The sequence below is a fragment of the Cyanistes caeruleus genome, chromosome 1, assembly GCF_971803275.1.
Source record: "Cyanistes caeruleus chromosome 1, bCyaCae1.hap1.1, whole genome shotgun sequence".
NCBI classification, from domain to species: Eukaryota; Metazoa; Chordata; class Aves; order Passeriformes; family Paridae; genus Cyanistes; species Cyanistes caeruleus.
Window position 1 is genome coordinate 115,441,675 of NC_141701.1, and position 13,656 is coordinate 115,455,330.

General features: G+C 33.7%; 1 protein-coding gene across 6 annotated transcripts in view; it reads left to right on the forward strand.

Annotated features, from left to right (window-relative positions):
- ZNF385D (zinc finger protein 385D) overlaps positions 1–13,656 on the forward strand; it is a 411,914-nt gene that overhangs the window by 339,012 nt on the left and 59,246 nt on the right. For all 6 annotated transcript variants that reach the window (XM_086851775.1, XM_086851772.1, XM_086851779.1 and 3 more), the window contains one exon: positions 8,654–8,816. In XM_086851775.1, the coding sequence (XP_086707901.1) occupies positions 8,654–8,816 (163 nt within the window). The remainder of the gene's footprint in view (positions 1–8,653; positions 8,817–13,656) is intronic.

A 13,656-nucleotide genomic window follows, 5' to 3' on the forward strand; every position in this document is an offset into this window, starting at 1 on the left:
ACAGAATGTGTCTAAATAAGCAAACAACTAGTGGGCTGAGAGTTGTTTTATTCCAAGGGAACATATTGCCTCTCAATGGATGTTTCTGCACATGGAAAGCTCAGATTCCTTTCAAGATATAAAGAGAATAGAAGAATCTATATACTCTTTCATCCTTGAATTATCTGTCTTTGTGCATCTGTGCAAACTTTTCACAGAGGAAAAGTTCACGTGATATTTTATGTATAAAATTTCGTGTTCTAAAAGAAGACCAGAGATTTAGCCTGGGAACCTACAGTCAAGCTCACGTAATATAAGTCATAATCAGGAAATTTGAGCATTTATATTTCTTATTGTGGGTTTTGAATTTCTGCTTATGGGTAGGAGCTGATTTAAAGGACATTGGAAATATTTACATTAAAATAATTCTTAAAATGTACATTGAAAATCCAAAATGAAAAATAAGTGTAACTGTATATTTTAATGAAAGAATCAGAAAGTTGAATCAATATTTTTCTAAACACAAAACTCAAACTTGAAAAGCTTCAAATAATTATAGTATTATAAACAGTGATTCCAATAAAAGTATTAAGACTGTTTAGGAGCAGTTACAATAACTCTGTGGACTCTCTTTTATGGTTTTGTATATAGAAGTCATATTAACTTGTTTGTAATTTCAAATATAAAGTTCAAATCATAAAAAATTAATAATTAAACAAGCCCTTTTTGAGCTTTTCCTGTTTTCCATTAAATTTCTTTTAGTATATTTGTGTCTGATCTTACTTTTCCATGATGCTTTGCTTCAGTCAAAAAATATCAGAAACTCAGAATTCAATGAAATTATTATTGTGAATGTAAACAGTCAGAAATAGTTTCCTTGGCAACAGAAAGCAGGTGAAAACACTCAGACAAGGTACTCTCAACCCACCTACTCAACTTTCTAGTTATAACTTCACATGTCTGCTGAGGGAATCAAGTGGGTTTTGTTCAAACAGTGAAAAGTTTCTAAATTAAATGAGTGTCTGGGCAGGTAAGTATATGTGTAGACCCTTGACTCCAATTAGATGTTGTGAACAAACTCAGATTCAAACAGGTGCTGCCTCCATACCAGCACTGTCATTCTTTTGATGACACCAGAAAAAACTGAACTTTTCAACACTATTCAGAAAATCGATGTTAAGTTCAACAGCATCCGTTGTTTTGAAGTAAACATCATTTGTGTGCAACCTGAATATTGACTACTAATGTAAACTATATTCACATTATTAATACAATGTATAAAAAATATATGATGGTGTGCACTGCTAGCACAGGGAAGCTGGGGCACATTTCTACAAAATAACAGTAGCATATGTCATTTGTTCAAGCTCTCCATTTAGAATATGTCAGTTCTAGATTCAAAACTTGATTATTTTATATATATATACATATATATATATATACACATATATATATTATATTTACTAAGCTGAATTAATACATGTTTTATTTTCTGATATGCATAGCTCATAGAAGTGTATATAGATTAACTTTTTTTTTTGCATTGCATTCTAATATAAATCTGAGATTTATCACTTGGTTAATCTAAATGAAAAAAATACCAAATGAGTTTAATATTCTCTTGAAACTCTAACTACAATAAGATTTGCTATGGGGAAAATAAATGATGCTACCAATGAATACAGTAAAAATGAGATTAAATGTTAAATTTATTGATGATAGCAGTTTTCAAAAGACCATGTTTCGTCTCCCCATCAAAAAGGCACCCCCTTAAACAACTGTATTACAGAATATATAAAATTCCAGATTCTAAAACTTGATAACATTGTCAAAATAAGCTTAAAACTGCATTCTCTTAAGAATAATAAGGATAAAATAGATGGCAAAACAAACGGCCTGCTTATTGTATTTCAAGATGTAACAAAATTTTGTTGTGCCACATGAAGTACTGGTGTCCTTAAAAGAAAAATGCCAGGTATGTGTACTGGTCAATTACTTGAATTATATTCCCTACAGTATATATATTTTGACACAGTGTATGTTGCCTCAGAGTGCAGTGTGTTATATTCAGGCAGATTTTTGTATCTTGCCTAAATTATTTCAGGTAATGAAACTCAGTGGTAGTTTATAGTACAAGCAGATGCATGGCCATAAAAATACTGTCTTATGGAACAAGTGAATTTAAGTTGGAAATTTTGACCTTCTTCTTCTGCCAAAGATAAAACAAATTTTGCTCTCCATAATGAAAATATTATATTCCTTTTCATAATGAAAATGAAATTGATTTTACTATACTATGGATGGTTTTACCATAAGAATGGTGTCAATGCCAATCTCTCACAGCGTGATGCAGGCTCTTGAAAGGTGCAATCTCACACCATTACAGAAATGACTCTGGAAAGAGCCCAAGAACAGGGAGTGGGGTAGAGCAGGTTAATTATGCAAGGGTGTTAGTGAGCTCAGGAAGCACTCATTCCCCCTGGTCAGGGAGTCTCAAGCTACACTCATGAGTATACTGAATAAATGCTTTAGGAAGGAGTAGAGGGAGTTTTCTTTCCATAGAAAGATAAATACCTGGGGAATAACATTTTGAGACATTTTATTCTGCTGTAATAATGGAGAATTGTTTAGGGTTTTTTTCTACAGGAAAGATCTTTGTGGTTCTTGACCTGTTATTGTATATTTAATTCTAGGAAAAGGGCTGACTTAATCAATCATTGTTTAAGGGGCAAAAGCCTTCTCTCAGAACATATCCGAAAGAAGTCATATTACACATATCCTTGGTGTTTAGTACCACAATTACATCTGAGTGAATAAGGTAATTAGATTACAGAGTTGTGTTGTGATAGACTGCACAAAAAAATTAAGTGGCACAACTCAGAAGATAAAGGTAAACTTAGCAGAAGGTAGAAATAATGATAGGCAATGTTTATCTGCACCATAATTGACTGCAGATTGAATTTGTATTTATCAGGCAGAAATTAAGATATTTGTTCAATATGAAATATGTCATCATGTTGACATCATCTTTAAAAATTACATTACATGTTTTCACTTAATCTCCTATTCTGCAAAGGCTTGCACAGGTAATTAGTTGTTTCATGTACAGTGTCTGTGAAACTGCTAAAGTCTGGGGAGATTTTTGTTTTCCAGTGGGTAAGCACAGGACTTTTGTGTAATCTGAATTTCCCATGTGCACTCACTGGGCAAACAAAATAGAGGGCCTTGTAAGAAAGTATTTTTTAAAATTTAATATAGCCTCAAGTAAAAGCCTACTCATTAAATAGAGTAACTACATCTCTATGAAAAAGACTGCACAGTCCTCTACAAATTTTTTTAGCTGTTTCTCACTGTTAGAGCCCTGCTTTAGGCTGAGGCAAGTGCTGGGCATCTCAGGGCTGCTAGACTTTCTCCCTGTCAACTTCTCCAGTTTACTTACTGGAGAAGTTCCGTAGACACCATCTCTGGTTATGTAAGTGGCACATAACTGGTAGGATCCAGATGTCTCAGCTGCATTCTGCAACCTTCCCTGGGCAATGCTGTCACCACTGGCTGGCCAGGCTTTGCAGTCACTAGAAAAAAATTGACACGCTTGTTCCAAAAATAAAAAGGTCATTTGAATCTTATCACTTTCTACTGTGCTTAGGACATAAGTAAAATAATTTTTGAAATACTTATTGACAGCCCAACTATAGAAAAATATTTCTACTCAGAGATTATGGTAATGTATGACAGACACCTCATAAGCAATTTCCCTGACTTCATCAGAGACAGAAGCCTTCTTGGCTTATGCAGTTATGTATTATTGCTTTCCATGTCCAGCTCACTGACAGCATTAGTTTGATCTGGGAATCTATATTTCTTTTTCTTGTTGTTTCAGAGCTTTTTGTTCTGGAGAATCCTGACACCATTTGCAGATGTATTAGCCAAAATTACTACTTTTGTATTGTGAATAATAGCAGAGGTGAGGGTAGCATCCAGTAGCTGGTGGTAAAAAAAAAACACAAAACAAAACAAAAAAAAAAAAACAAACATGGACTGCTGAAGTCCCAGACAGACAGAATAGACTGTCCAGCACTCTCAGTACTCTCAGTTTTGTGCTTTCTTGGGGTGCAGACAACTGCAGCCTTGCTAATAGTTAGCCAAATAAAAGCATGGAGGAGAGCACTCTGCACAATAAACATCTTTCAAAATGCATTGTGAAATGAGAAAGACATAATGCAAGATAGTTGGATTTAATTTTGCAAGGAAGAATCAGTGGAACATATTCAGTACACCTTTTGCAAAAGGTTTCTTTTTATTTGAGCTGGCTTTCATTATGAAGGCGTTGCCCAGAGGGAGTGATTAAGGCAGGAAAACAATCTGTAAGAAGAATGGTAATATGAGGTGGATCAGGAGGGATATGAAGAAGATGCAGTGCTGCAAAAACTCTCTGAGAATAGGATGAGACCTGTTTTTTGTCTCAAAGCAAAAACTAAGCACAATGTTTTTGTTGGACCACTGCCTAAATAACAGAAGTGAGAAGACATATAATCCAGTGAAGTACATTAGTCAGGCAGAAAAACTTATTTTGAAGGCTGCCATGTAGATACATTGACTGTAATTGTAAGAGAATACTGTCTGGATTGTTTAAAATAGTTCATCTTTCTCAGTGTATTTTACACATTTCAGTTTGCTTGGTGATATGATGTCCTGATGGTGATTGTGGTACAAGACTGCGTTTAAGCAAAGAAAATAGAGCAGAGTTTTTATACTATGGCTCTGTTTTATAACTGTTCACATCTGCATACAGAATTTTTTATTATTTTATAGTATGCTTGTGTGGTTATAACATAAATATACAGAAATTTTATAGACAAATCCTTTTTTATATTTGAGCAACTTGTCAAGGTTAGAAAATGTAAGGGTTAGAAAGGTCCCTAATTATTCAACACTGGTACATGGAACCAGAGGAAAATATTAGGAGATGCTTAAATTGACTTGTACTTCTCAAATAAGCAAGAAGTCATTACAAATAACATTGAAAAGTGATTTGTTAGCAGAGATCTTGCCACTTCATTGAAGTAGTTCCCACAGACCAAAATTTGTCTACATGTAATTTGCAGGATCAGGTCCTCAAAATGTATTTAAGGATCCTTGAGTTTTCAATTTAGATGCAAAGTAGTAATAAAAATTATTATAACTACATTATATATTGATATAATTATATTAGTTATATAATTTATTACTACATTTCATATTATTTATATATTAAATAACTACATATTATAATAATAAATAATAAAAATATTATTATGAATATTAAATAATGACTTTTTTTACTTTCATGTTGGACATCTTATTCAAGAATGGATATAGTTCCCTAAAGTTCTTTATATCATGACACCAGCAGTATTTCACATATTTCTCATGCTTCATCACTGACATTAGCTGACAGTGACTTGTCTCTGCAGTGCTAGGATTAATTTTGTGTATGAAACATGGAAACTGATGAAGGAAGAAAGTAAGCTCTTTCCTAAAGTATTCTTCTAATATATTCTTTTGTAAAAGGGTTCCAGAAGGAGACCCTTCTCACCTTTCTGAAAGGGTACAGCCTCTTCACTCAGTTAAGCATCATGGTTAGCAGCAAAAACTAGTACTAACTTGTTTTTCACTCTTCTGCTCTCTCCTATTATTGCATAATTTGGCATGAAAGCTGGGAATAATTATATTTTATGATCTATCTTGTTTTTTATTCATCCTACAAGTAAATACTCTTTAAGCAAAGGATTTTATAGGCTACAAGTAAAAGCCATTTAGCAGTAAGCATGAATTCAGTCCTCTTATAGCTGCAAGAAATGATTCAGTGAGGTATCATCTTTTATGTTGCTTTGCTGAAAAATACATTTATGGATATTTTTGCATCTCCTACATCTTACTCCTGCAAGGAAAGATAATGACAGATCTCTTTTTTATTTTCCTTTTTTTTTTTTTTTTCTTTTCTTCTTTTTTCTTTTTTTTTTTTGTTGTTGTTTTAATTAGGGTTCCAGTTCAGTTGTAAAAGTTCAGCATAATCTAATTTGGAGCTGGTTAAATGCTTAGGAGCAATCTGTTTGCTCTCACATAGAACTCCCGTTAACATGCCAGCTACAGTTATATTGAAACAAGCTCAGATGGTTTAATGTCCCCGCAGAGGAAGGAGATTTAAACTTCGAAATAAAAAGACTTGAAGATCTTATTTAAGTAGAGGCTGGGCAAACTGGCAGCACTCTGTGGGCATGAGTTATGGACAACTCTGCCTAACAGCCATCGTACCTGTAAATTTGAGCAATATGTTTCTACTTTAGAGCAATTTCATTCATATATTTCAGAGCAGTGAAAAGGTCACAATTTCTACATTCATTATATATTCCTTCAGTATCCAATATACAACTTGAGATTAGGTTTCTGGAACTATAGCTGTGAGAATTTGGAGAGAGCTGTGGATGCAGATGAATTAAACTTGGGGTTCTCTGCCAACAATTCTGTGAAGAAAGTCAAGATTTGTGTCCAACTAATATCAGCATTCATAATTCAGTATTAAGGACCATGTTATGAATATGTTCCAGATGTTTGACTAGAGACAGTGTTAGTTAAGGAAAAAAAGTGCAGTCAGAGTCTGAAGCTGACTGATGATTAAATTTGACTAGAAACTCTAGAAATAGTTGACATGACAGCAACACAAAGGTGTACAGTATTATGTCATTTTTAATGCGTCATTGTAATTTAACACTGGTCTTTTGGTTTGATTATAATTGACATCTTCTGACTGTTTGTACTTGGCTTACAGTATGTCTCAATGTTATGTGTTGAGAATTGTTAAAGGTGCATGATTGTGCTGTTTCTGTTCAAGTTGTTTCTAATTAAAAACTTCACTGTCCAGTGTTCTTTCAATAAGGGTACCTAATACAATATTTACATTATTTTAGCTATAGAGAAAAAGGCGTTTCAACCAAACTGAATGATGCATCATATCCAGGAGAGTATGTGTGTGTGTGTGTGTGTGTATCTATGCATGCATACACTTACACATATATTGTTAATTGATTTTAGACAAGGTCTTCCACTCACCTTATGCTTTTCAAATCTCAGGCATCTGGAAGGAATCAAGACTTTTCATGTAAGCTAAAAGTCATAGGTCCCCCTATGCATCCTTGGAGTGATAGTTAGTCACCAGAACTCCTCTCTCCAAAATTCAGCACAATAAATAGCATTAAATAACATTAGACTAATAAATTCCAGATAACACAGGATTCTTCTACCTGCATGAGCAACTTAGTTATTGGAATGACTGTGTCGTTTTATAACATTTGATACTTCAGGTTTGTAGCCACTAAATTCCATATATATGTTTTAATTCTTTTGATTCCACAATAGAAAGCATTTATCTTTCTTTTATGTTCTAAGTATCTTCTATTGTTTCATGTTTTCTAAAAAGAAAATGCTGACCTTTATGGGTCCTTGAGCTGAACTAGAATTGTTGCTTTTTGTTTATTTCAATGCTGTCATAGCTAAATTTTGACTACATTTCTGAAGTCTTAACTTCTCTTTCAAGTAATAAGGGACCTACTTTCCATAAAGTTTGGAGTTCAAAAGGAAAGATATAAGCAATTTTTCATATTGTCAACTTATCAACTGAAAGACTGTCTTTCTTATAAAGCTTTAAATAATTAGTGAAGAAATAAACTCCCAATATTAATCCAAATTCCAGTGATTTTTGTATAAGGTTTAATCTAATAGTTCAAATACTATTCCTAAAATATATTTTCACATATATTTCACATATATTCATATTATTAAATTAATAAATTTGATAATAACTCCTGAAATAATAAAGTTATTTGCAATGTAATGCATGAATTTTAATAGCAGAACATATACAAATCTATTTTAGATTAACAATATGAAGTAACCAAAGTATATTTGGGGCTGTGACAGGATTTGTGGGAGCTTTATCCTTTGAAAGGACGCTCCTGGCTTTGAATTTCAAACACTACCTTTTGTAGCAGGTGAACAAAAGTAATCCTCTTTTTTTTTTTAAAAAAAAAAAGCCATATAATTACACATCTGCCTCACATTCAGTTAAGTCTATGGTGATGGGCTTTGAAGGGTGTGTTTTATATTTTGCTTTCTTTTGTTTGGGCTTTAGTTTTGGGCTGGGGTATTTTTGATTTGTATTTTTACAGTCAGTCTTTGCTGAGAAGTTGCTGATACCACTATTACTAGTAAACTGTTCTTTGGAAAGGAAGCTTTGACAAAAAATCTAGTTTGAAATAGAAACAGGGAAAGTACAAAGCTACCAGGAGGAGAGCACAATCCTCCCCGTTGCCTGAGAATTATTTTTTTTCATGTGAAAGCAACATAAATCTCACTATATAAACTAATGGTAGCAAGGTAGACTAAAACAACCTAGTTTTGGCCTGAAAGTAATCTACTGTTATACAGTAATATACTGTATTTATTGAATTTGCGTTGCTCTAGTACTTTTCCCATTGTTTTCCAAGCATCATTCTCAATTATAATTTCCTGTTTGGTCACAACTTGGATAATGTAAGTGGTACCCATTATTGAAAGGTAGTCTGTATTTGTACTAATACAGAGAATGCCAGTTTAGAAATGAGCCTGATTGCATGGTTCATTTTGTTCTCCTTTGTAGAGCCAGGCTGCGGCCCACTACAAAGGCACTAAACATGCCAAGAAGCTCAAAGCACTGGAAGCCATGAAAAATAAGCAGAAATCTGTTACTACCAAGGACAGCGCAAAGACTACCTTCACTTCCATCACTACCAATACCATCAATACCAGCTCTGACAAAACAGGTTAAGCGACAATCTTTGTTGGTTTCGTTTGGTTTAGTTTTGGTTTGGTTTGTTTTTTTGGTTTTGGTTTTTTTTCCTTGTTTAATTCCATGTCTGTTTGGTTATGTGCTAGCCACATTGATTCATGCTCGATCCATCTTTCTGTGTGATATTGATTTCTTTAAGTCCTTTCAGTAGGCTGGTGAGAGTCTGATAGTCATGTAGCTGATTTCTCTTAGTGAAAAGAGGCTTGACATTTTTTTTAACAATGGAATGCAATACTCATTACTTGATTAACATATCAACTGACCTAAACCTCCTGGTCTGTTTGCACTATCTCTCTACCAATAATTATTTATGGCACATTTCTTTTAACCACAATGTAACAAATTGCTCTATTTTTGTCTAGAAGCCTCTTAAAAAACATTATCAGTAAAACCTAATTTTCATAAATTTCAAACATTGCATTATTTTTTTAAAATGGCTATTGCATGGTTTTGAAATGGAAAAGAGCTGTATAACCTCTCTTCCACACAATCAGGTAAGTGCTATTGATGCCAATTATTCTGCTTAAAAGAGTCCTCATACTGAAATAATAGTGTTTAAATTATTGTGTTGGTAAAAGTTATTCCTTTGGACATAAAATCTACATATTTGTAAAGTCAACAGGTTTTGTTTGACATTGCATTTTAAATATGCACCTATTGTTGGAAATTTCAGAGGAAGATTGTAAGGTCACTGAGAGGTAGTCTAGTGTCTCAAAAGTATGACTGCTCTTGGGTATAAAGGGATACATTTTGCATATTTAGACATAACCCATCCCCCTCCCCAAGCAAAGCAAAAATAACCAAGGGGAAAAAAAACAAACCAAAGCTGTGAAACATCAAAGACATACCTACTGATGCTGAAAACTGCTCATTTGGAACTACTTCTGATCCAGTAAGTTCAGCATTGTAAAAGGATGTGCAGTAACCAGCTATACTACAACAGAGAAGTACTTTGCAGGCATGTGTAGTACTTTCTTGAATATACATCTTCACTATATTTGTTATAGACAGCTATCTCTACGTCTACTTCTCTATAAATATGTTTTTCTTAGTTATAACTCACTATTATAGACAGCATATGTTTCTTTATGGAGATTTATACCCTAATTATAATGGGATGATTTTAAGAAATATTGTTGCTACATTGTTTTTGTCTTTGTTCACAAGAAAAGAAAAGAAAATATTCTGAGAGGTTTTGTGTGATGAAAGAAATTAAGTTTGGGAGAACAGGAACAATGTCAAGTATTTTGGGAATATATGCACTTCTAAATATACAAATAATTTTAAAAGTTTCTTATGCTGTTACTTGTTGATATATTCAGAACAGGAAGGAGGATGAATAGACTTACTGTTTACCAAATATGATCTAGTGGTTGAAGAAAACTGAAGAAAAGAAAGGTCTTTAAAAGCTTTAAGCTGTATTATTCAAAACCTTTTGTCTTATGCTGTGTATGTTTGAAAGATTTTCTAAAGCATCTTAAAACCAATCTGAGATTTTCTATCAAATTTTGAATTAGATTCCTGACAAGATATATGAACTGACCTGTATCCATGATCAGTAGTCCAAATCAGTTTTACATCAGCATAAGTAAGAAAATATCAGAAATCCAGCTGCACATGTAAGCAATGGCCTGTGCTGGAGTTTCTTTAGCTTTACACAGTGGCTGCTAATTCCTGGATTCATTTCATAGAATGTATGTACATGTATGTATGTACGTGTATATGTGTATGTATAAATATACACGTATGCATATATTTATTCTGTGTTAGAAACCCTGGCCTTAATGGGGTTCTAAAAGACATATATTGATGTTGACAAAAACCCAAAAACCTTTACATTTCTTAAAATATGGGGTGCCATATTCAACTTCTGACAAGAGCCCTATCCAACCAGTAGCTTCAACGAAAGGCAGGTAGTTCTATCCAGATGCAATTATTACATGTCAGAATCGATGTGACTGGCAACAGAATAAGATCCTTGCTGTAAATTATCCTTTGTCAAGCATGTATACACAGTGAGGGGGAAAAAAAATTGAGTAGCCAAAAGGATGAAATTTTCTGTCTACTATAACAAGTCAAAATTTTCATAATTTTTTTTTTTTTTTCTTTCGGGTTGTTCTTATGTCCTGTTTTGCTTGATAGAACTTTTAAGTCCATAAAATACTGCACTGTGTGAGTTTCTACATTTGGAAATTATCACTGTAAAAGTCAAACATCATGATAGTAATATGCAGTTCTCAGGGAATGGTTGTACTAATGAATATAATTAAAAAAATTATCTTTCACAACTAGATGAGAGTTACTAAGTCCATGTACTTGTGATCATTTTGCGCAAAAGATTTTTCTATGTTTTAAACCTGTCTGCTGAAGATTAATAGTTGATCCCAAATCCACTGAGGATGGGGTCATGTACATATCACTTCTTATATATCATCTACAGCAGTGGTTAAATGCTGAATTGCATGTCAGTCACAGCACATTGGTCAGGACTTCAGATCACTGGTTCTGTGTACCCTTAGCAGCTACAGTAAACAAAATGTTAACAGGAAATCTGTGCTGCTTGCAATAAGGAGTGTGAAAAAAATCACATAGTATACAAAATGATTCACGTGCTAAAGCAGTAATTTATGTTTCTTATTCTGGAACTCTTTTGTTAGATGTGGTACCAGCATTTGTTATTGACACTGTGCAGCTCACAATATAATCTAACTCCTTAAAATCTCTTTTTGGTGTTTAAATTATATGTTAAAGAGAAAACATAAAATATGAGGTTATTTTGCTCATTCTGTGAATGTCATTATTTTTTTTATTCCCTTTTAACCAACTTTTCAAATTATTAGAAGGCTTGAACTCGGGAAGTCTTTGGAGCAGTAAACCATCATGAAGAGTTATGTTGCCAGTCATATAATGGCAATGCCATTCTCAAGATGTGAGAACTTTTTTATCATTTCTGCTATTTAACACACTTCTTTCATCTGTATTTACCAATTTTTATGTTACATGGGTAGTCAGGACAGAAAAACAGAAAGTGTGAGCATTACAAGGAGAAGCTTATGTTATGGCATTATACAAACCAGATTTTAATATTTCTAGGTTCTCCAATTCAAGTGTGGAAATAAAACATGAATATTTTTGTTATATATCAACACACATGCATACATATTCCCTGACAGTAAATTGTTAAACATCTTTGATAGCTTTACAAATTTTTCCTCCTTTCTGAGAAGGTATAATTTTTTCAAAAAGCTGCTTCATATCTTTGGCTGTAAAGACTGATACTTTAGAGCACTTGTCAAAATATATTGAGATAGAGTGCATTCTATCACCTTAATTAAAATGCATGTCCATTAAAGAAATTTTCCTGCACTTAGATTTTTGGAAAACAGATTGAATTGCCAATATTATAAGCAAATTTATGTCCTTCTAGTTGTTGCATATGCCTAAATATTAATCTTTTCCAAAGTTACGTGATGTTAAGCAGGACACTCCATGACCACATTGTCACAAATTAAGCCTTGAAGATTTGGGCTGTTTTTATTTATTTGTTTGTTTGTTTGTTTGTTTATTCAGTAGGGAATTCTGTATGAGTTAGATCACTTGGTATCAGTGGAAAAGAAGGAATAGACCTTTCAAAGCAGAAAAAAAACCATGTCATTAGGAACCATCAGTATGACAAAGTCTATAATGCTGCTTTTGAATGTTATACACTGCACCTTGAATCCTATGTACTTAAATGCAGTGAACAGCTCTTAAAAACAGACAGAAAATGTGATGAGCAGAAAAAGTGTGTATCTGGGCCAGGGCACAGACAAGATCATCTATCACTAGTAGTACAGCCTTAACAGCTAAGAGACCCCTGTGCTGTCAGAGAACAAAATACTGGTGCCTGTGCTAAAAAGCTTACAGTTTCACATAAGATGAGAAACAACTTAAGGAATAGACACAGTAAATGTAACAGGCAGGTGTTTAAAGGAGTGGTAACATAAACGTATTCAAGTGATAAAGGCATCACAAGAAATGAAAACACTGAGGGATGGAGTAGAAGGAAAAGGAAGAGGGTTGGGTTTTTTTCAGATACTGAATGTGTGTGGGTAACAGCATTGGCAAAGGCATAATATCTCTTTGTTTTTTCTTCATTGACTCAATGAAAATTATTCTGTGTAAAAAAATTTAGTTTTGTTACCCCTTTACAATTTTTTTTTTTTCTTCTTCTTTTTGTCTAAGTGGTAGGATATTTCTGGTCAGCAGATGAAACTCAGTCCTGAAATAGCAATTCAGGTCCAACTGGGATTATTATGAAATTGAGAGCAGTTGGAGTGGGAGAGAGCAATCATTTAGGCCAGGTCTTGGACATAAAAGTGAAGGCAGGGGGGAGAATGCAATTGGAAATTATGTGGTAATTCCGGGAAAACTTTGGAGGAGGAAGGAAGGTAGATGGAATGGAAATGTTTAGAAAGATATGTAGGAGTTTGGCAGCAAAAATACCGGAGGATCACAGAATTTTTGAGGTTCTGTGGACAGACATCTTTATGGATGTCTGAAGATTCACAAGGCCACGCCTACAGGTCGTGTTGGCAGTGTTAGGCAGTGTTAGCCTAAGCAGGATGCTGAGTATTTTTTTCAGTTGAGTTCGAGTAGCTAAAAAACTTGTTTTGTTGGGCAACCCATTCTATGGTTTGACCATTCTTAAAGAGCAAAGAAGCTTTTCTTGTGTTTCAGTCCAGTGTCCTGTATTTCAGTTTCTGGCTGTTGTGCCTTTTCCTGTCACTGGGCACCAATTAAAAGAGTCTCTGTATTTTATATTCCCTGACATC